General features: G+C 40.6%; 1 protein-coding gene across 1 annotated transcript in view; it reads right to left on the reverse strand.

Annotated features, from left to right (window-relative positions):
* The window catches only part of UXS1 (UDP-glucuronate decarboxylase 1), a 56999-nt gene extending 41278 nt beyond the window's left edge, over positions 1–15721 (reverse strand). The window contains exons 1-3 of the mRNA XM_063392670.1: positions 15519–15721; positions 2871–2898; positions 155–203 (exon numbers count right to left, since the gene is read on the reverse strand). Of these exons, the coding sequence (XP_063248740.1) occupies positions 155–203; positions 2871–2898; positions 15519–15615 (174 nt within the window). The 5' untranslated portion in view covers positions 15616–15721. The remainder of the gene's footprint in view (positions 1–154; positions 204–2870; positions 2899–15518) is intronic.
* Between the last annotated feature and the right edge of the window lie 5864 nt (positions 15722–21585).

A 21585-nucleotide genomic window follows, 5' to 3' on the forward strand; every position in this document is an offset into this window, starting at 1 on the left:
AACAGTTCAAAAACTTACATACAGACACAAATCCAATGCTTTGGTTTTAGCAGAATCAAGAGTAATGAGATAAAATTAAATATACCACTTCAATATGAAATGAGTGAAACGGAGTCCTCAAAATAAAACAGATTACAACTATTAGTAAACTAACCTCCTCTATTCTACTTTCCACCTTCTGATCCCCATTTTCTTGAAGAGACCTGTTGGCAAGAAAAGAAAAAAAATAATGCACACCTAAGCAAAAACTGCTCTACTGCACCTGCATCATATTAAAACAGCACCTGCATCATATTAAAACAGCATTCTCAAGGCATCTCGAGTTAGTATTATTTCAAAAACATGATTAGAACAAATTAAAGAGGATAGTCTAATTTCCATTGAAATCCATCATTTTGGCAGAAACTGATCCAAGCCCATAGGAGAAATCAATAAGAACTACATTAATTTTACATAGAAAATTATCTTCATTTTAGAAAAGTGTCTGATTACTGGGTTTGAGTGTAACTTTACTGTGCAAAGGCCCAAAATATCTCTTTAAGGGTCTCTGCTTACTGCATGCTGACAAAACATTTTCCCTTAGGCAAAACTATCTCACTTTGAGCTTTTCCAAACACCCCAAATGCACTAAAACACGTCTTGAGTGACTGCCTGATGGGCAGCACTGACTTCTCACACAAATGTTACTCATTTGAAATGAGGCCAAGAATGAAGTATGTCATGGTAACTTGTGAAAACAGAAACTGTCTAAATATCTTGCACAAATCTGTGTGGTCTTATTTAGCTGATTGGGTAAAGCGTCTCAGTTATGTTCACTTTTGAGTAAACTTTTACAAGTGTGGAATATGTATTTTTAAATTCTACCTCTTGTATTGAGGTTATGCAATTTTCCTTACATTTGTGTAATTATACATTTTTTTCAATTAAACTTTTTGAAAGAGGAATTATTTATCTCATAGTAGTTAAGATTTTGCATACTAGAGGATTCATGGGTATCCAACATAAAATGCAGTTCTTTCAAGTGAAAAACAGAGCTCCTTTACTTGGGACCTGAACTCATTGCACCTAGAGAAACAGAAGATCCTTTGTTAAGCAGATATATATATATATACACACACCACACTGTTAGAAGTTAAAGCAACGGTTCCCTTCATAACCCTCTGTAAAACTCTCACTTTTTAAAAAGTCAACTCAGTCTATTACTGAGGCAAAGACCTTACTGACCAGATTCATTTGTATCTCTAAAGAATACAGTAAATTACTACATTAAGACACATATTCCCTGAATCATCTGTTCAAACTAAGTTGTCATTTATTGCACTAGTGGCAAATAAAACTCCTGCAGCTAATGTAGAATGAATTTACTATAAGAAAGTGATATTAAACTGTATTGGTGGATTTTGAAAATTTTTTCTCAAGTAACAGAAAATTACCAAAAACTATGCAAACAACTGTGAAACAGATAGCCTTTCCTCTCTTACAAGTGAGGAAGGAAAATTTGGAAAACCTCTCAGAATTTAGAAAGGTCCCCTCAAAAATAGTTCCTACTGTTTTTAACTCAGAAATCCTGCAACTCAAGGACTGGCAACTCTACGGTCTATTTTTTAATGAGCATTATCCCCCTCACAAAGACAATCTTACTGGCTGAGGACCAACATCAGTCCTTCAGAAATAATTTTCCGCCTCACCAGCTCTACAAAGGACACCTCAAGTAAGAACTCAGAGGCAGGTAGTGGCAAAATTTGTAAGGACATCTTATCAGGAAATAAACACACTGAATCCCACACCCACCTGTCCTCCTCAAAGTCCTCTCTGAGGTTCTTGTCCTTTGTTAAGAAATGCTCAGCTGCTCATGTAACAGCTGCTAAGCAGCCATAGTTTGCTGGTCATGACAGCATGGTAATCTAACTGCTATCTCTACCTGCAAGCCACAGCAGCCCAGCAGCTGTCTGCCTGACAGCTGAGTACTCTTTGCATCAAGGGTGGGATCCACGAGGAATAGTGGACCACTTGGGACAGGAACAGACCCCAGGGTGAGCTGTCCTGGCTGAATTAGAGCCTAGAGAAAATTCATTATTATTCTGATTTTGTCTCAAAGTTTCCCTATTACATGCTGGTAAGAGTGGCAACAGAATACCAAAACCCTTTACTAGCAAAACAACACAGTAAAATATTTTGTTCTGTATACACAATGACTTTGCTGTAGGGAACAAGCTGTCCCCATATTCTCTTCAATTTCTTTTGCAGCTGGGTCTTCCCTGTGAATTTTCCAGCAGGACAAACTCACATGCAAGCAGAAATGTGAAAATCTGCACGTTTTGCATATATATTGTTTATGTCTCTATTTCTAAAGGAAAAAATTCTAGGGGACAATGCAGAATTTTCTGCTTTTCAGCAGTTAAACCATCAGATTCTCTACTAATTAACTGTTGAGGAGGAAAAACTCTCCAAAACGCATTTCTGATTCCATGTACAGAAATATAATGATGGCAAGCAGTGGAGAATGTGCTGCTCCCTCAGTATTTAAGCCCACATTACCACTGAGATATGGTCACATCTGTGCTGAGGAAAAGCAGAATCCAAGCCTATACAACCAGGTATGCTGACCAACTGGTCAAAATTAGAAGATGAATTTGTGCAAAGAAAAGTAGGTGAAGTGTGAGTAAAATCCCAGGTGAGATCTATAGCAAACATGCAACCATTTTTGAGACTGAATACGTTGTATTTAAAAAAAGTGCTATCAGCTGCTTAGCAACCACCCAAACAACAGTGAGTTGCTGTTTTTCTCCCTACTTTGTATATATTGATGGGAAAGGTAAGTTTGTTTTATTAAACATAAGGACATTCAATACAAAAATTATATACATTACCTCATATTGACAAAGTTTCCCCATACAGCTGGAAAATAAGAAGAGAGAAAACATTACTATGTCATATAGCAGTACCCAAGATAATTTTTTCCTATTATCAACAGAAAGAATTTAAGACAATATCAAGTATGTTAATCACAAATTATTTAAGTAAGTTACATATACACCATCCATATATAAATGTCTAGAATTTAATTTCAGAGTGTGGGTGGGATTCTGATGAGATTACATGAGACTGTAAAAAAATACCCAAGAATTATCTAAACTGTAATTTGTCACTGCACACAGATTAAATAAACCAGAATACTCATCTTGTTTATTAGGGATACAGGAAAAAATGACAAGAGCAAGAAAGGAGCCCTGTAGACCCAAATCACAAATTGGGAACTGCAGAGGGACTAAAGACTGGCCACTACAGGTTAGGGCTGAACCAGTCCAAAGAGCTGCCTCAAGCCCTGCATTAAAGGTAGCAAGTGCTTGTGTGCACATATAACTGTGTCTAAATACAGATCTATTGTGAAGACGACACAAAAGGTATCTAAGCAATATAACATAATATGCCTCAGTAAGCAACCAAACTCATTTATAACTGTATGTACGGAAAGAGTTTTAGAGAAAGATAAATCACAATATAAAATCAAAGACCAAAGATGTAATAGATATTTCAGGGTTCACAAAAAGATCCAGCTGCCCAAATTACTTTTTACTAGAAAAAATAAAATCATCTGAAACTGGTTAGGGTTTAGCTCATTATAGGAAGATTATGCACTGACTTTGCTTTCAACTTTCAACTAGGAAACAGAGTGCAGTTTAAAGTGAAAAAATGAGAAGCCATAAGACACGCTACACTGCCAAGGAAGACTTGACGAGTTTGCATCATCCACGTAAACAAGGTTAACATGGAACAGTTCTGTAAGGGACTCTGCAAAATAAGCAACATGGGAAATACACTCCAAATATCTCCAGAAAATCATGCTGGAATTGCTCTTTAAGAGACAAGGCTCAAGCTAAGCACCCAAATTACATTTGGTCTCAGGGAGTAGCCCATATGCAGTATTACCGTACATATAGAAAACTCCTAAAGTGTCCACAGATTTTGTAAGTTGTACTGCAGCTCTTGAGCAGCAGCTAGTGAAATATTTTGCCTACCTTTATAGGGTTTGCACATACATTTCCATCACTATTAGTCAATGAGCTCAAGCAGAGGAGGCGTTACAGAAACAAAACACATTGCTACAGTCACAGGCACCTTCCAGACAAGAGAAATGAAACATTCCCAGGAAGGAGGAGTGAGGAGGACACAAATGAGGATTCAGTAATGCAGCTGTTCTACCCTTCAGGGGATGACAAAGCTACTAAACTGTTTTTAAGTGCTGAGTGCTGCTGAGTAATTCACAAGTAACTTGAAAGAATCCATGACAGACTACGAAATACGCTGTAGGAGGGCCCTGTGTTATCTGTGGCGAGACCATAAAACCTCCTGTCATCTTCTAGGGAAAAGATAGGGAAGCTGTATTATATAAGAACAAATGGTCCATAAAATCCAACTGAATTTTTAAATAACTTGAATTTTGTGTTAAGCAGATAAAGTAAATTTAATGTGGTGAAAATGGGATAGTGTTGAGCACAGTTAAATTCAAGTTATTTATCCTCTGGCTAGTATTTTAAAATTATGTACGATAACACTAATGGACAAACATTTTGTTTTCTTTCAGTGAACGACGAAGATCTGGCAGTTACAGATACAGAATCCTCCAGTTAAACATGACTGAGCTATACTTACAAAGAATTATTTTTCTGGGCTACAGAAACCCATACAAATAATGTAAGTAGTTATGCAGCAGCAGGAAGCATCTGGGTTTAGCTGGTGAAGTAGGAATTGATTGAAGGAAAAAAAAAAGGAGTTGCCAGCTGCAACACAAATACCACCCTCCCAGTTTTGTTGCAAAGACAGTGAAGCCACATTGCATACAAAGAACTGGCTTCCTAAAGAAAACATGTGCCTTGTATGTGCTCAGTGTCCACAGCAGGGAAGGGAAGCTCAAAAAGGCATTCACATCCTTCCAGAAACACTGTTTTTGATATCCCACTTCTGTAGGAATACATGACCTTGCATTAAACTTTTATGAAGTATACTGGGTACCACTGCAAAAAAAAAAAAATCAAATATTGCAACATTAACCACACAGGAACTATTATACAGAGAGCTCTGAAGAACCCTGAAGTCTCTCATGTGTAGAGAGATGTTGCAAAAACTCACTTCAGCATACTGACTGCCCTCATAAAAGATTCTGAATGCACAATTCTAAAAAGGATCTCTTTGGCTACTGGTGCTCACATGGAGCTTACACCAAGGTTGAAGGGATCAGAGCTAAGATTCTTGCACAAGAGTGGAAATAAGGTTTGGCTGTTTTTCTTCCAAATACACAGCTGTTTATATAACAGGCTTACCCAGCAGCAGAACCAGAGGTACAACTCTGGCTCACAGAGCATTTCCTTGCCCTAAAGGTTAAGTCAAGGCTGGTTTCACATTCAGGCAAGAGTGACTGAACATAGAGGTAAGTAGGTCCAAATCCACAAGCAGAACAATGAAAATTACAAGCCTAAATTCAAGATGAAAAATCCTTACAGGAATCACAAAACCACTTGACAGGTGCATCGAGTTCAGGCCCCAAAAGCTGCAAACAGAGATGGTTTAAAAAATCTTCTACATCAGCAAGGTCATGAATCAGGCACTACACATAAACCCAGCTTTCAAAAGCATGAGCCTCCTAATAGACCAAATTTGAGCAAACACTAACACAACCCAGAACTTCACTGTAAAAGCCAGTTTTAAAAATTCAAGTCTAAAGCCAAATTTTTTAAGCCAAAAGGTATTAATCCAGGATAATAGTCCTGTTCCAATCCTCAGACTGTAGAGATTTATCACCCTAACCAACCCCCAGTAACACAGAACGTACTCTACAAAGAACTTCCAACTCATCCAACTAGAGAGCATTCATAAACACAGTCCTCCTGCCATGTACTGGAACTCTGCTTTGTGCAAAGGGAAGAATTCACGATTCAATGGACTAGACAGAAGCACGACTTGTAACTTAACAATTTAGACATCACCTACAAGAGAAAGAGACACAGGTTTTACTTCTTCTTTCAAAGATTGATTGTAAACCTCACCCAATGACTGATTAAGGTCATAGTAAGTTGTCATTAGGGAAGTGATCAGAATATCTGAATTGTTGTAGCCTGGTTTAATGGCCTCTAGGAGGAGTAAGAATAGGACTACATCTACCTGCTTTGAGGTGTTTTTTCCTTTGCATCCTTTTCATAAAATAACAAAATATTTTTTATTGTAGCATTTCTGCAAGGATTAATTGCAGGTACCATGAAGAGTAAAACACATTACTCATTAATCATTCCCACAGACATTACTCTTTAAAGTGAAGACTTTCAGAGAAGAAAAACATGCCTTGAGTGAAATGATGAAGAACTCTCTAAAAGAACCTTTTTTAGGAAAAAAAGATTTCTTAATGTCCTAATCACAGTATTGTTATTAAAGAGGTATTTATATTTATCTGACTAAGCATTAATCACACTAGGTTTTTAGAAAACTCCAATGCTTTTTTGTTTCTTTCCTCAGCCTCTGAGATTAAGCTGTAAGTATTTGGCAAGCACAGCCTTACAGTAAAATTGTTGTCGGTTTTCAAGATTTCTCAAACCTACCTTAAAAGGCAATTAGTCATATATGAGAAAAGAATGTGTTGTTGCTTCTTTTCCCACTGAATATATTTACATTCCTGGAAATTTAAAAGTTTGTTTAGTTTTCCTAGAGAAGCCCCATTCTGAAATGATGCTGGATGCAGAGAACTGCAGTGACTGGGATACTGTCAGCAAAGGAATACTCCAGGAGCTATCCTCTGGATACAAACCAACCCTGCCTACATTAAGTAAAAAACAAAAAAACAAAACAAAACAAAACCAAAAACAAACACCCCCCCCCCCCCCCCACACACAAAAAACAAAACAAAACAAAAAAAACCAAAAACCACCACACCAAAAAAAACCCAAAAAACAACAACCCAAAAACACCCCACAAACCCCTCCCCCCCCAAACTACAAAATCTGTTACATCACACTTGAAAAATACAACAGAAATCCCAAGCACTCGGCTGGGGTTTTGCTGAGCATCTTCTACTAAATGGACACCTCAGTATCACAGTCAGACTTTCAACTCTGACCAGCTGCACCTCATAGCAGCCAAATGTTATCTTTCCAAATCCTCAGAACATCACAATAGGATGTATGTTTTCATCTGAATATCCTTAGAATTTGTCATCTGAAGTAATATTTTTTGTATAGGTTCTATAAAATGCAGACTATTGTACTAAGAAAACCTTGCATGCCGTAATTAACTCATCCACAGTAGGCTGGGGAACCAGAAAAATAACACTGCATAATCTGAAGGTGGGAAAAAACACAATCCTAAAAGAAGCCTCTACCTTTATCTCTCTTCTCTGTATCTCTTTAAATGACATTAAAATCAAGTTACAGACTATCACAGGCCCTCAACAGTAACACACATTCAATCTGAAATTATTAGTGACAACACTAGTTTCAGCATCACATACATTTTAAAAAGCAAAACCATGATGTCCATAGAGATCCAACTGTACCAAAACCAAATGTAATCTCTTTTAAAACCATATTCTTTTCCAATTGCTTTGCTGTTTGCATTTTCAGGACACTGTGTTAAAGAACCTCTTACATAAACTTTTGTCTAAAAGATTTAGCTGAAAGCACAGGAATTTTCCCCTGTATCTCCCTCCTTTCAACTTCTACTCCTCAGAATAAAGATTACAAGATGATGTTTGTTACAAATCAACAGAAACAGCATGCAGGAATAACATGAATTGATATGCAGTCATAGCCAGAACTTCTAGAGCAAACTTGTATGCTCTGAATATCCAAACTGAGATGCTTCAGTCAAACTTTGCATTTCAGAGACATGCAACAGCATTCGAAATAGGGTTTGGTGGGGTTTTTTTGCTTAAATCTGACTCTCCACAGTCACTCAGCAACTTCAGCCTCCTGGTTAAAATAAGGTTTTTGTTTCCAAATGTAAACATGACAAAAACGGACAGCATGCAAAGGGAAATCATAAAATGCTTAACACAATTGCAATTGAGTTTTTATTTAATTACTTTACATATTTAATAATGTAAAGAAAACAAATATTTTAAGAAACTTAATAAATTATTAATAATAATAAATGATTTTCCACACAACACCTTGTACCTAAATTGAAGAAATATGACTTTGACGGACTACTCAAGAGATGGCAGCTGGGTGGCTGCATCCAGGGCTCAGTGCCCAAAGGGAGATCAGTAACAACTGGTGTCCATCAGGGAGGTGTGCTGGGACCAGTACTGTTCAGTATCTTTATCAATGACACAGACATTGCAATTGAGTGCATCCTCAGCAAGCCTGTAGACGACACTGAGCTGGTAAGCGTATTGAGGGAAGGGATGCCATCCAGAGGGACAATGACAGGCTTAAGGAGTAAGCAAACATGAACTTCAATGTTCAAGGCAAAGTGCAAGGTCCTGCACCTGGGTTGGAAGAACCACCAGTATCCAAGCACAGACTGGGTTACAAGAGGACTGAGAGCAGCCCTGTCAAGAAGGTCCTGGGGGTACCGGTGGAAAATTTGGACATGAAATGGCAAAATGCACCTTCAGCTCAGAAAACAAATCACACGCTGGGCTGCACCAAAAGAAGTGTGGTCACCCCGTCAACTGAGGTGCTTCTTCCTCTCTGCTCCACTCTCATGAGACACTACCACCAGCTCAAGGGCTCCCAGGACAAGAAACACATTGACCTGTTTGAGAGGGTCCAGAGGAGGGCCACAAAACACAGTCAGAGGCACAGAACACCTCTCTTATGAGCACTGTCTGAGAGAGTTGGCTAGCAGAGCCTGGAGAAGAGAAAGCTCTGAAGAGACCTTATTGTGGCCTTACTTAAAAGGGGCTTCTAAGAACAATGAAAAACTTCAGTGTAGTGACAGGACCCTTAAGAGGCAATGGTGCTAGCCTGAAAGAGAGAAGTTTTAACTGTGAGGAAGCAATTCTTTACGATGAGAGTGGCAAGCCACTGGAACAGGTTACCCAGAAAAGTTGTGGATTCCACACTTAGAAACAAGATGAGGGTGGACAGGGCTCTAAGCAACCTGCTCTACTGAAAGATGTCCCTGCCCATGGCAGTAGGGGGCTGGACTAGATGATCTTTAAAGGTCCCATTCAGTGCAAACCATTCTACCATTTGGCCAGTATATTCCAAAGAGCCTTTTATAGTCTAGATTCTGTAAGAATAAAAAACCTCTCTCAATTGTATTCAGTCTTTCATTCCAGCAGTATGTTAATTTGCTTTAGGAAATTATTTTACTGATAGGAGTATTTTGCAATATTAGTGGAGATAACAACATACAATTACTAATCATAACCTTGTATTAAGAAATGTCACCTTCCTGAGTGAAGTTTATGATTATGCCTTTGGGGAATGTACAATAACTTGAATACTAAAAAAAGATTTAAAAAAATATATACCTCTGGTAAGTCTACACAGATCTCTGTATGGCAAATACCTCTTCTTGTTGCATTTCCTGAACTGATGCCTTGCTCAATAGTAAAGTTTCTGCCCCAAATCAAAGACAGCAGATAGGAACTGTAGCTTTTCTCATATAAGAAGTATCCTAGACACAAGGACACAGGGTTTGCTAAGGAAAAGATCTCTCTCTGTATCTTGGACAGCATCACTGCCCCTCTGTGTCAATTCTTCAGCTAGTCATCAACTAGCACAACAGAGGCAACACAGTCACCAGGAAATTTCTCCATCTTCTCTTAAGAACAAACACTTAAACCCTAACAAACCAATACTCTCCCACAGCTGCGAGATATAACATTATGCAAATTTTCTTTCTTTACAAGAATTAATGGAGCTTCATATTGTATGGGAAAGTAGCCAAGGATACTTTTTCTTACGTTTCAATTAGCATCATCACTTTATGACTGAATTTTGTTCTTAGTTTCCCAGATGGAAAAATCTCTTGAAATTTGCTATAAAGCCTTTTTTCACTTCTCTGTTCAGTTACTACTCTTTCCTGCCTCATATCTTCAGCATACCATTCTTTACCACTGCTCCTCCACTGACCCATCTGCTGATAGCTAAGATTGTTTTCAGTGGATTCACAGAATGTTCCAATAGTCAGCACTGTAACTGCAGCAAACTCATTTTTCCCAGCTACCTTTCACAAATCCCTTCAGGTAATCTGATGAAATAATCCCTCCCTTTCCCTCTCTACAGTCCATAAATTAGATGCTGAAAACTACCAGTTTCTACCAAACTCTGCTTTGGTCAACCAAATTCAGAAAAAAAGAAACAAGCAATATAAATGTCAGAGAAATATTCACCTTTGCAAAAATAGAGGGTAAAGAAGGTGGAAGCTCTAAGAGTGTTTGTCTTTAAGTAGAATGATGACATTGCTGTCTCCTGCACAAGCTGCAGAGGAGACAAATACTAAGTGGAGGTAAAATATTAAAGACAAATATTAAATGGAGATAAGAGAGGAACTGTAAGATTCATTTCTCCAGGATGCCAAAAATTGTTTTAAAACATCATTGCTAGCAAGGCATTGTCAGAGTCTATCTATTCCTGACCAGCACCTGAAGCATGAACAACTTTTCATAAGCTACACGAGTACAGCTAGTTACAAGCCTGATGAGCACGGACAGTGAACTTATTTGCATAAATCCACAAAGGAAAGGCAACTTAGTTAATGTGAACCAAGCCAGCAAACGTTTTGGGTTTGATTTTTTTTGGTGGAGAATCCATGGCAAGCTGACACAAAAAGTTAGCAAGCCTCATGGCCTACACAACCATTTCTAACTCTTCCATGGCCAATAAATCCTGACATCTAGTTATAAAATGGCTGGGGAAGGAAGATTTCTGATGCTGAATAACATTGAGACAGATAGCCTGAAGCAATAGGGCAGGACCAACTTGATAACTGGCTTTCAATTATGAAAAATGGAAGTAAAAGCTTATCAAAACAAAACATTAAGTAGTATTTAACCTTAATTTTGAACATACGAAAGACAAGCAAGGGGCTGGTAAGATTGAAACTGAAAAGCTCACTCACACCTTGGCATTTTGAGAACATTGCATTCTTCCCAGCTGATGAAAATCTGACAAAAACAAATGGCTAATCTTATTAAACAAAGGATAACAACCATGGAAACTAACAATGTGGTGAAAAGTCAAGCCACTATTCTACAGGATATATTTCCCTTACATTATTTTGACATTTCATTTTTAAGTTGCTCTAATAGCTGTGCTATAATTTATCTTACAAAGGAAATGAGGTCGTAAGCTTGAATCTCCTGACAGCTCCCTACTATTCCATTTTCCCCTTGGAAAAGGAACAAGGTTGCTGATATACTTCCTGAGAACCATTTGATCTACAAATGAGTAAAGAGAACTGTTCTACTTTACCAGAAATACAGCTCTTAAATTTTTCATTAAGAACATGCAACTGCCCTGTCATACCAAGACATCAGCAGATTATTTACAGTAGCATCAAGATTAAAGCAAATCATGCAGATTGATGAGTTCTGGTTTTTAAATCCTGGCTACGAGATTCTAAGTGTATTTCCAACAACTTAAATAAGGTCCTGATTCTGCAAAGACAGTACCACTGCATGTCCATGTAAAGCTGAATAAACATTTAAAACTTCCAAGGGACTGAGTTCAAGGTGTCTATGTATTGACATTCCAACACACAGGTGGGGTTTTTAAAAATAGAAGAACACTCTCAGCCTGCATATAGTTATTCATATTGTGGCAACACTGAAGTTTTTTTGTATTATTGATTTAATTGACTGCTCTTTTATGATATGTCTACATTTCTCATTACAGAGAACAAAAATCAATCAGACCCACTTCACCTCTGTTTACAAACACCTCACGTCCTGAAGCTGTGGTTTTAAAACAGCTTCAAGATGATGTAAGTGGAGCTCATGACTGAAAGAATTTGTTTCGGTCCCCCTCCACACACCCTTCCACCCCACTTAAGTTAGCATTAGCACTCCTGCACTATTTTGCTGGGGGTTAAATTAGAGGAAAGTTGGAGCAGAAGACTTTGTCCCTTTAAAAGAACAATGTAAATTCAACCTCTAGACAAAGTTTCCCACTATATGAAGACAGCAATGAAGGTGAGTCAACCAAGCTAATTATGAAGAGTATTTAAAAAAAAATTGAGTGGCAGTCTAACATATTGATTCAGACAGCTTGCTAGCTTTAGTATCTCCAAATTCATCACCTGGGCAATGGGGAACAACATCACCCTTTTCAGCCAAGGCTTACAGAAGAGGCAAAAAGCAAATGTTAAATTTTATTCGCTTCCTATTCCCAGAAAATAGTTGCTTAAGTTACAACAGCTTTTAATTGCCTGCTGCATAAATATGCTCCTTTCGACTTCTATTTTTATACATACAAACCATGCGTAGCACAATGTTCCAAGTGAATGATTTTTTAAAAATTAATATAAATTATATTTACAGAAACAAGGCATCAAATACTACCTTAATTCAAATCCAACTCAAGGATTTTTCTGGCTCTAAGTGCTACTAGCGAATTGAGTGCAGTCCATGAAGGAATCCTAGGGACCTTTACTATGACCCTAACAGTGTATCTCATGTCATGGTGGTGAACAGGACTCCTTCAGAGAGTCTCCTAACTGCAGACTGCACCGCATGTGATGGCACCGCTGCCAGCAGCACTGCCAGCTTTCATCCCTTTTTACCACTGTGCGCCACCTCCTCAGGCTGGGCCAAACAGCTGCCGAATACCCACACTGTCACACGCCTAAAACACAAAAACCTGATCTCAGCCCAGAACAGTTCCCTCATCCCATGCACAACTAAGAAATTTCAGTCACCGCATGGATGTGGAGCAGAGATACCCAGAACAGCCCAGCCATCCGTCACCTTGTGTGAAACTACCAAGAGAGCTACTCAAGGACTCTTGAGAGTGAAATAGCTCACAGTCCTTCAACCGTATGCAAAAAAGCTCTTTCTCTAGTTTGCAAATTTGCACAGAGAAGTTCTTCAGGCACCTCTGTAGCAAATTTGCATTCAAAGGCAAAACATTTCTAAGAAATAAGACATTTTTCTAAATGATACTCCCAAAACATTTGCTCAGGGTTTCACACACAGGCTGACAAAATGGCACTATTAAGAAGTCCTATCCTCTAGTTCACAAAAAAGTAATGTACTTGCCAACCATTGCATTCCCTGCAGAATGCTCCAAGTCTGAATGGCCATGCCCTAGTACTGAATGGAAATTCATGGAAAGGAGGCACACAGCCTAAAAACACTTAGTCATTTGGAGAGTACTTCAGAAAGAAGGAATGTAAGAAGTGCCAGCACATACACCTACACCAGCAGCTCAGTTTTCTCAGATTCTCTGCTATTTCAGTCAAGCATTATCTGACTGCAAGCAGAGCATAGTGATGATTCAGTAACACTGTGAGGAGTACCCTTTTAGGGTAGGTGAACGGGATCATAAATAATCACTTTTGAGAAAAGCAAACAAAAAATACTCTCTCTAGAATCTGATAGACCAGTGGCATCCACTATCACTCCATACTATGTAGCTGACACCTAAGGATTCCACTACTTTTAATCTGTAGTCAAAAGATGGGAAAGCACAGCACGTTAGATTTGCAAAAACCACGTTCCCATCTGACACCAACTTATTCCCTTCTCAAGCCACTTTTTTGCCACACTGACCTGAAGTTCCTCTCCTCCTCCACTTTCATTCTGAATCCCAAAAATCAAGCAGTCAGAAGGCTTCTCCGTAAGGCTACCTTTTACTCACAAAGTTAGAAAGCAAACACCGACTACTGTCCACAAAATATAATCGATAGCTAGGTCCCAATACCCACGTTAACTGCCACTAAAATCCAGTTTTCACAGAAGCCTATTAACTTTTGTTTTGAAAACTACAATTTTTAGCAAAATATGTAAGCCTTTCAAAGTAAGAACAGACATTAAGCTGTCAGGCTTAATGATGCCTTGAGAGGCTACTTAGAACAGGAGCTAGACAGCATTTAAGGAATACAGTAGGTATTTATTAAAAGGCCTTCAAAGGATACACCTTGGGCAGCACAAGAACCCAGCCGAGGCTACACCCAAGATGGACAATGGGTCATACACTTTCACGCTTTTATAAGTTTTGGTCTATTTACATATTAAGGTTATCTGTCCAATTACAGCTTCAGGTTATGAAATCCCATCTTCCCAGATTGCTCTCCTCTATTTGCTGTTGTTTATACTTTTTGGACCTGAAGCTGCAACAGTTCTCAGGCTGGAAAAGGATTGTTTTATCTAACTAAACTGTGAAGTGAACTTGCTAACACTTTATGTGAAGTTCAGAGTTATATACTAATGTAGCATAGAACCTGGAAAATATGAAAGCTAAAACTTAAGGCATCAAGGATGCAAGAGACCTGAAGTCACTTGCACAAACACTGTCCTGAAGGTCAGAGCTGAAACTCAACTTCAATGGTAACACAAGTATCTAAATAGTGAGGTCCAGTAAAGACATTAACCTATGGTAATCAGGGAATTGCTGTGTTTCTGTGGTAGGAAACACCACCCCTCTGACAAAATTACTTGTGTTGTACCTCTCCACCTTCCCAAGTCCAAAGGGAGGATCTGAAATGTGATGCACACACTCACCCCCAAAGCTAGCTCACCTATATGTATGTGCCTTCAAGCATCAGGAGAATGGCTTGCTCCCTGCCCAAACTGACAAGGTTCATATAGAATCTAACTGAGTCTGAAAACAAAACAGGCTAAAATAAAACAAAATTGCAAAAGAAAAGCAAGTAAGGGAAGAGAGCTGACAGGACAAATGTTTTAAATCCATCTTAAATCTATCTGACTCACTCCTAGTAAGTGAAGTCATAAACATCCCCGTCACTGGCTATTCTAAGATTTTCTCAAGTACCTCTGTGCCTCTCTCCTGGCTCTTAAGACTCCAGCTACGCGCTGAGTTAATAAACAAACATTTATTTAGCCCCAAAAGGCGTTGGGAGGATTTTACAAAAACCAGACACGAGGCCTACCCTGGAAAAACTTCCCTGAGGGCTGCTCACTGCTACCAGGTGGCGATCGGGGCGCACAAAGCGCGGTCTGAGGAAAAGAGCGGCTGCGGAAACGCTCCCTGAGCCACGTCCCGCCCGCACCGCTCCCCGCAGCCCTCGGGACGGGCCAGGGGAGCGACGACTGACGGGGACGTCCGGCACGGCTGCCCGCCGCACTCCCAAAGTTTCGGCAGGGCAGGGAAAGGGGGAGCCCCGAGCCCGCCACCCGGAGCCGCGGGGAGCCCCTGCCCCGCCGGGGCCGGAGCGGCCGCGCTGCGCCGCGCCCGCAACCGGGCAGCGCAACGGAGCGCGGGAGGTGCCGCCGCCACAGCCTCCTCCTCATCCTCCTCATCTTCCTCTCCCCCACGGCGGGCGGAGGGCGCGGGGGCCGCCGTGCCAGCGGGCAATGAATGGTCGCGCCAGACGCGCCTCCACCCCCGCTCACTCACAGGCGACGTAGGCGACGAAGGCGAGCCCCACGAGCAGCTTCATCCTCCTGCGGTTGATGGCGGTCAGCAGGCGCAGCAGCGGCCCCTTGCTCACCATGCCCCGCGGCGGCGGCACGCAGAGCGCCGGGCACGGCCGCGGCCACCCACGGCTCCGCTCGGCCCCGCTCCGCCCGCCCCGGAACCGCCCGCGCAGGCGCAGCGGCGGCGCGCGCCCGCTCCCCCGCCCGCCCCTTCCCTCCCTGCCCGCGGCCGGAGCGGCGGCGGCGCATGCGCGGGGCCGTGCCTCCCTCAGAGCAGGCGGTTCGCTCAGGGCCGCGTGTTCGCTGCGGGGTGCTCGCTTCCCGCCCGGTGCGCCCGGGGAAATGGTGCGGCCGCAGCCTCCTCGTGGGCCTCGGCTGGTCTGTCAGGGCCGGGTCACCTGTCGCCTCCCGTCGTGGTGGTCCTTGCCTGATGGAATGAGCAGGCAGACGTGGGCACACACATGGACAACACGTGTGTTGCGCTGGCACCTTCAGTGCCTGGTCCTTTGAAAGCAACATTCGCCTCGTCCCTAGTGTGCATCACCTGGATGCAATTTTGCAGACTCACAGAATACTCTTAAGTTGAAAAGGATCCACACAGGTAATCCAGTCCAACTCTTGACCCTGCAAAGGACAGCCCCAACAATTACATCATATGCCTGAGAGCACTGTCCAAACGCTTCTGTCAGGCTGTGACCACATCCCTGGGGAGCCTGTCCTGGTGCTGACCACCCTCTCTGGGGGAAAAACCCTTTTGTGATATCTAGCCTAAACCTTCCCTGATGCGACCTCAGGCCATTCCCTCAGGTCCTGTTATAGTCTGCCAGAGAAAGGAGGTCAGTGTGTGCCCCTCCACCACGTGAGAAGCTGTAAACTGTGACGAGGTCTCCTCTCAGGGTGCACTAGGAAGACCCTGTTTGAGCATGGAGGTTGGACCACATGACCTGCTCTGGTGCCATCCAATCTTGCCCCTTTCTGTGATTCTGTAAATTAAAAATGTGAGGATTTCCCCCTTCTCCTTCACACCCCTGCCAAGTAGTAGTTTATGACTTTGCTTCTATTCAGGATAACAAGATTGGTTTAAAGCAAGTTGCATTTTTACTGCAGCTTCTGTCTGAAGTCCTTGTGGCCTATTGCAAACTGCAGATTGATATTTGCCTGTGTAATATAAGATCTGGGATAATTCATGTTCTTACAATGTAAATGTAAAACCATTCATGTTCATGTAATATGATGTGGAATAACCCGCATTTGTGATTGATGGTATAAAATCAGTCGCATTTTAGGGGAATATGGTAACAGTCACTTGGGCTTGGAAAGAAAGTAAAATGGTTAGGAATTGTAAACGCCCTTGACCAAAACTTGGGCCATGATTTACAACAGAAAGAAGAGTGACTATGAGAAGAGATAAGCCCACTCTGGACATGGACTCAACAATGACCCATGATTATCGCTTGATATGGATCTAGCTTCCATCATCTGGGGTGTGCATCCCAATACGAAATTCCCAAAAATCGAATCAAGTATTCTTCTCTACTCAAAAATCCAATCAACCGTCCGGCAGTGAGGACAGAATTACATGAATATGGAAAAGGAATAGAAAAGACAAAGAAGTATGAAGCAATACCCTGTCCGGCCGAAAAACTATATATAAACTAACCCTGCTAGGACTGAAATTGTGAACGGGGGAGCTCTGGTGTGATAGAGGCCAAAGCTAGGTTCACCCAGTGCCTGACCTTGGGCTCGACACTGACTTTGTTTGTGGCTTTTTTGTTTTGCAAATTCTGTTTCCAAATTTTATTGTGTAAATTATTAATAAAATTCTTTTTTATTAATTTGATTGGCTACATATTTATAACACCTGGAAGGGTGGATGCCTTCCTCATGTGTCAAAACATGTTCTCCTGTCAGTAGATACACTTAATCTGAAATCTCTCTCCACAACCTGACCTTTTCCTTGAGTAGTGTGGCTTCCAGACAGTTTGTAAGGGATATTCTTTCTCACACTTGCCTCCCACAGAAGAAGACTGTGAGAGGAAGTGCTCTTGAATTAAATTCTTCTTTTCAGTATAGAAATGCAGCTTGTTTACACCAAGAAACTATGACCTCAGTCGAAGAGCTCATACAGTTAACAAGAGTTAATACCTTATTACAAGGAGTAAAGTCAGTGAAACAAATGTGTGAGTGTCAGAAGGGTAAGTGCAGTAAGCTGCTGTGCAGAGTGATTAAGAATATCCCCCTCTGTGAGACTCATGGAAGAAAAGGCACTTTTACAGGAAGCCTTGAGAATTGAGATTTCCTAACCCTGGGCTCTGATTATAAGGCCACTCCTTTCCTCTTGATTTTGTTTCCTTTAATTTGTCTTTAATTTGACATGACTGGAGCATACCTAACTTGCAAGTTCATTCCACTGTTTCCAGCTACATGAAGTAAAGGGAATAACAGATCATCATTTAAAACATGATCTGGCTCCAAATTCATCTTATGTAGTAATCTCCCCAAAAGTAGCAGAGTTTTATACCAGCAGTAAATTTGGCCATCAAAAAGCTATAGCTGAACTGTGCTGCATGAAGGCTAGAGAATATTACAGGATATATTGATATGCACAATATAAAATCCACAAGCCTTTAGGGCTGCCCAAGATGCTTTTAACAATTGCTCTGCCCTAAGCTCCTCTGCTCAGTCTGTGACTCAATCGTGTTGCCTCTGTAAGGAACCTTGCTTGGCACCTCGCTCAGTCTTCATGCCAGTTTTGCTGTAGAAACATGTTCAAACAGGCTGCCATCTGTGAGGATGGGAAAAGGAGAGTGCAAAGGAGCAAGATGCATTATGGAACTTCTGGTGAAGGAGACTTGAACTCCTCAGGAGGCAGGCTGGCCATGCTCTCTGCAGGGCCAGCTGTTTGTCATGTGTGTCACCAGGGCCAACTGTGTCTATGACACTCTGCAAATGAGACAGAATGTGTCTAACTTAACGGCAGGGGGGGTGACTGCAAGTCTGTCCCATCTCAACTATGACTACACACATGTACCTTGTAAGTACTGTACATTTCTCCAGACCCATGATGGCAGCAGCAGGGACACATTTCAGGATACAGCTGGTCGCATTCACAGCCTCTGTACCAAGGACTGGCAGCAGTAGCAGAGGTTCTGGTATGTAGTGGCTGTTAGATATGGCAAGACAGGGATGATAGAGTTTTGAGTGCTGAGTCTTAGTGTGCTATAAATCAGGTAGCGGGCATCCATCTACCTTCGGGTCATTATCTTGGTCAGGCTGATCGCATGACATGGCAATCTTCACTGAGATGGTTTGCAGGCAGAATACCCTGTCTCCCACACTACAATTTTCAATTTCAGTTCTCAAAGTGCTTTATGAGAGCATTTTGATTGTTTTTGTTCACTAAATCACAGCCTGTAACACAATAGGGGTTTTTAAATGATGGCATTTTAAATAACTTTTGATAATGATTAAAAATGTGAATGCGCTGGTATATCTACTTGAACAACCAGTATGAGTTTAGAATTCACAGCAGCCCTGCAATGTATTTTTCCTTGATACCAGATCAGAACTGTGCAATTATGCAGATGTTGTTCCAGAATCAGGAAAAAAACCTCACCAAACCAACTGCTACAATTTGCAGAATTTTCACATGATGCCACATGTGGGAGATTCCTCTGCCATGTGGAAAACCAGGAAAATCTTGGCTTTCTGTCCCACTCATGTTTCTGCAAGAGATGACATTCCACTGTATGATGTGGGAGACATAGGTGGACCCTGGGCACTGAAACCCCACCAGAGAGAATTGCTGTGTCCAAGATAACAAAATGAGTTACAAAGCTCTGAAGAAAATTCAAGAGTAAAATCAAGCCATTACCAGCACTCTGCTTTCATGTCTTGTAACTTTGGTCTCTAAGTCAGAAAGCTCAATGTAGCCGAGAAAGTAACACAGAGTAGCTCATCTACTTGTATGCTTCCACCATTCAGCTGTATCCTAGAGCTAGCAATGCTTACCTGGGAGGAATTCTTCTGGTATCATTATCCTTCTCTAAAAATAGATGATTCTGTGGAGGTACACTGTTGTACTGCACTGTCACACCGACTCAGACATACAAAGCCCAAGATAATCTTAAAAAACTAATAACATTCATGCATGCACATATTGTAAAATGTGATTTAAAAGAAAAAAGAAAAATTGGAATGTGATTTTTTGTTTTGGTTAGTTCTACTTTTAACAATAGATCATAGTGGGGAGGGGAATGCAGACAAACATGAGTTAAAACTAGCAGTACTTCTTTTCAGGAAGAGTTAGAATTTTGAGGGTTTGTGGTTTTTATAAAGGATAATGAAAAGAGAACATGCAGTTCTGGGAAGAGAGTCTATTTTTTTAGTATTAACATCTCTGGAGGAAAAGAAAACTTCTAAGTGCTTCAGACAGTTATTATTTATTATTTGGATGGTAATAAACAGTTTCAAATACAACTGGATCATAACAGTTCTGAGCAGAATTGAGACAGTCCCAGCCATTAAAAACATACAAATTAAGAGACAGATCATCCAGTGAATGCAAGCAAACAACTAAATGTCAAAGCACATGAAAATGACTACTTAAATATGAATTTACAAAGATTAGGTGAATCATTTAATGATTTACACAGTTATTTGCAAAGAATAAATTATGACATCTAAGGAAATAATTGAATTTCAGACTACAATGGGATCTATCTGTTTTGTTAAGTAGTTTTGTTCATGTGGGCATAGTCCTAGTATTTCATTCTGTAAAAGTTGAGGGTCTTTTTTTACATCAAGCATATAGAAATCCAAGACACAAGACCACTCAAAAAAATTGCTTAAGGCTCCAGACTTCAAACTGATATACTGACTCAATTAAAAAAATGTATAAATTAAACAACATTCCTAAATTGACTGGTAGTATTGCTTACATAAAGTACTTGTTCTTCATGATGCATTTTCCCCCTGAGTTAACTGAAAGCAGCTGTGTACATTTTCAAAGTTGGAAAAAGAGGTGTTTTATTTATTCTGAAAATGCAGAAGGCCACGTGCAAGATCCTTTGGTAACTGGGTCAGAATGAAATAGCAGAGATAGTGGCTAAATTAGTGATCATCAAAATTTGTGAGCAGTTAAAATCACTGTTCCTCAAGGTTCTTTTATCATCCATCAAAGATGCTAGTTTATTAGGCTGGGTCAGCAAGTTACTCATTCACTGCTGTTTTACATTTCATAATTTCCCAAGCCCTCTGGAATTTTTTAATTGGTATTGCTCTACCCTAGAGCACTTTGGAAGTAATGACTTTGAATGCATCCATTTTGGGCTGTATTCAATCCATATCAAGAAGAAATTAGTACTGAAGAAGCCCATGCCTTCCTCTGATGGTATGTAACAGTCAAATCTGTATGCCCCTGTTTACCTTTATATCCCTGGCCCAGAAAGTGAACAAAAATAAACCTACTCTGGGGTGGGCAAGGGATGTATAAGCATGTAATATGCATGTGGTGGCTGAGCACTGCTCCTTTTTAAGAAAAGCCACTTGGGGTTTATGCTGGAAGTCTGTGCTGGCCACTGTAGCACTAGGAAGAGGGAAATCCTTTTTATTTTGCATCTTTACTTGCAGTAATACTAGCTGGATGGAACTTTACCCATGTTAGTGGTGTGCTTCAGAGAAGGTCTGCCTCTCCACATGCAAATCTCAGGCAGATGACTTACAAGCCACTTTAGTGGTAGTGCTTCTGTGTTACAGCAATGTGAGGATTGTCATCTTAATTGGGAATAAGGAGCTGATGCTAAGTAACTGAAGGAGCAGGACTGCAATATGCTGGAAAGTACATCTACTCTGCAGTCTAGATATATCTATTGATGTTTTCTCCTCTGAGGCAAGGAAAATATTAGTGCTGTTCAACTTCTCTCAGGCTGTAAATAAAACAGAAAGTAAACAAGGTTATTAAAGGTGTTCAAGAACTTATACAGTTGAATTTATAGAAAGATATTACTGAGAAGTGTCTTCACAGTGCATTGAATTGCATTTGGAGT

This window comes from Prinia subflava, chromosome 3 (assembly GCF_021018805.1).
Source record: "Prinia subflava isolate CZ2003 ecotype Zambia chromosome 3, Cam_Psub_1.2, whole genome shotgun sequence".
NCBI lineage: Eukaryota > Metazoa > Chordata > Aves > Passeriformes > Cisticolidae > Prinia > Prinia subflava.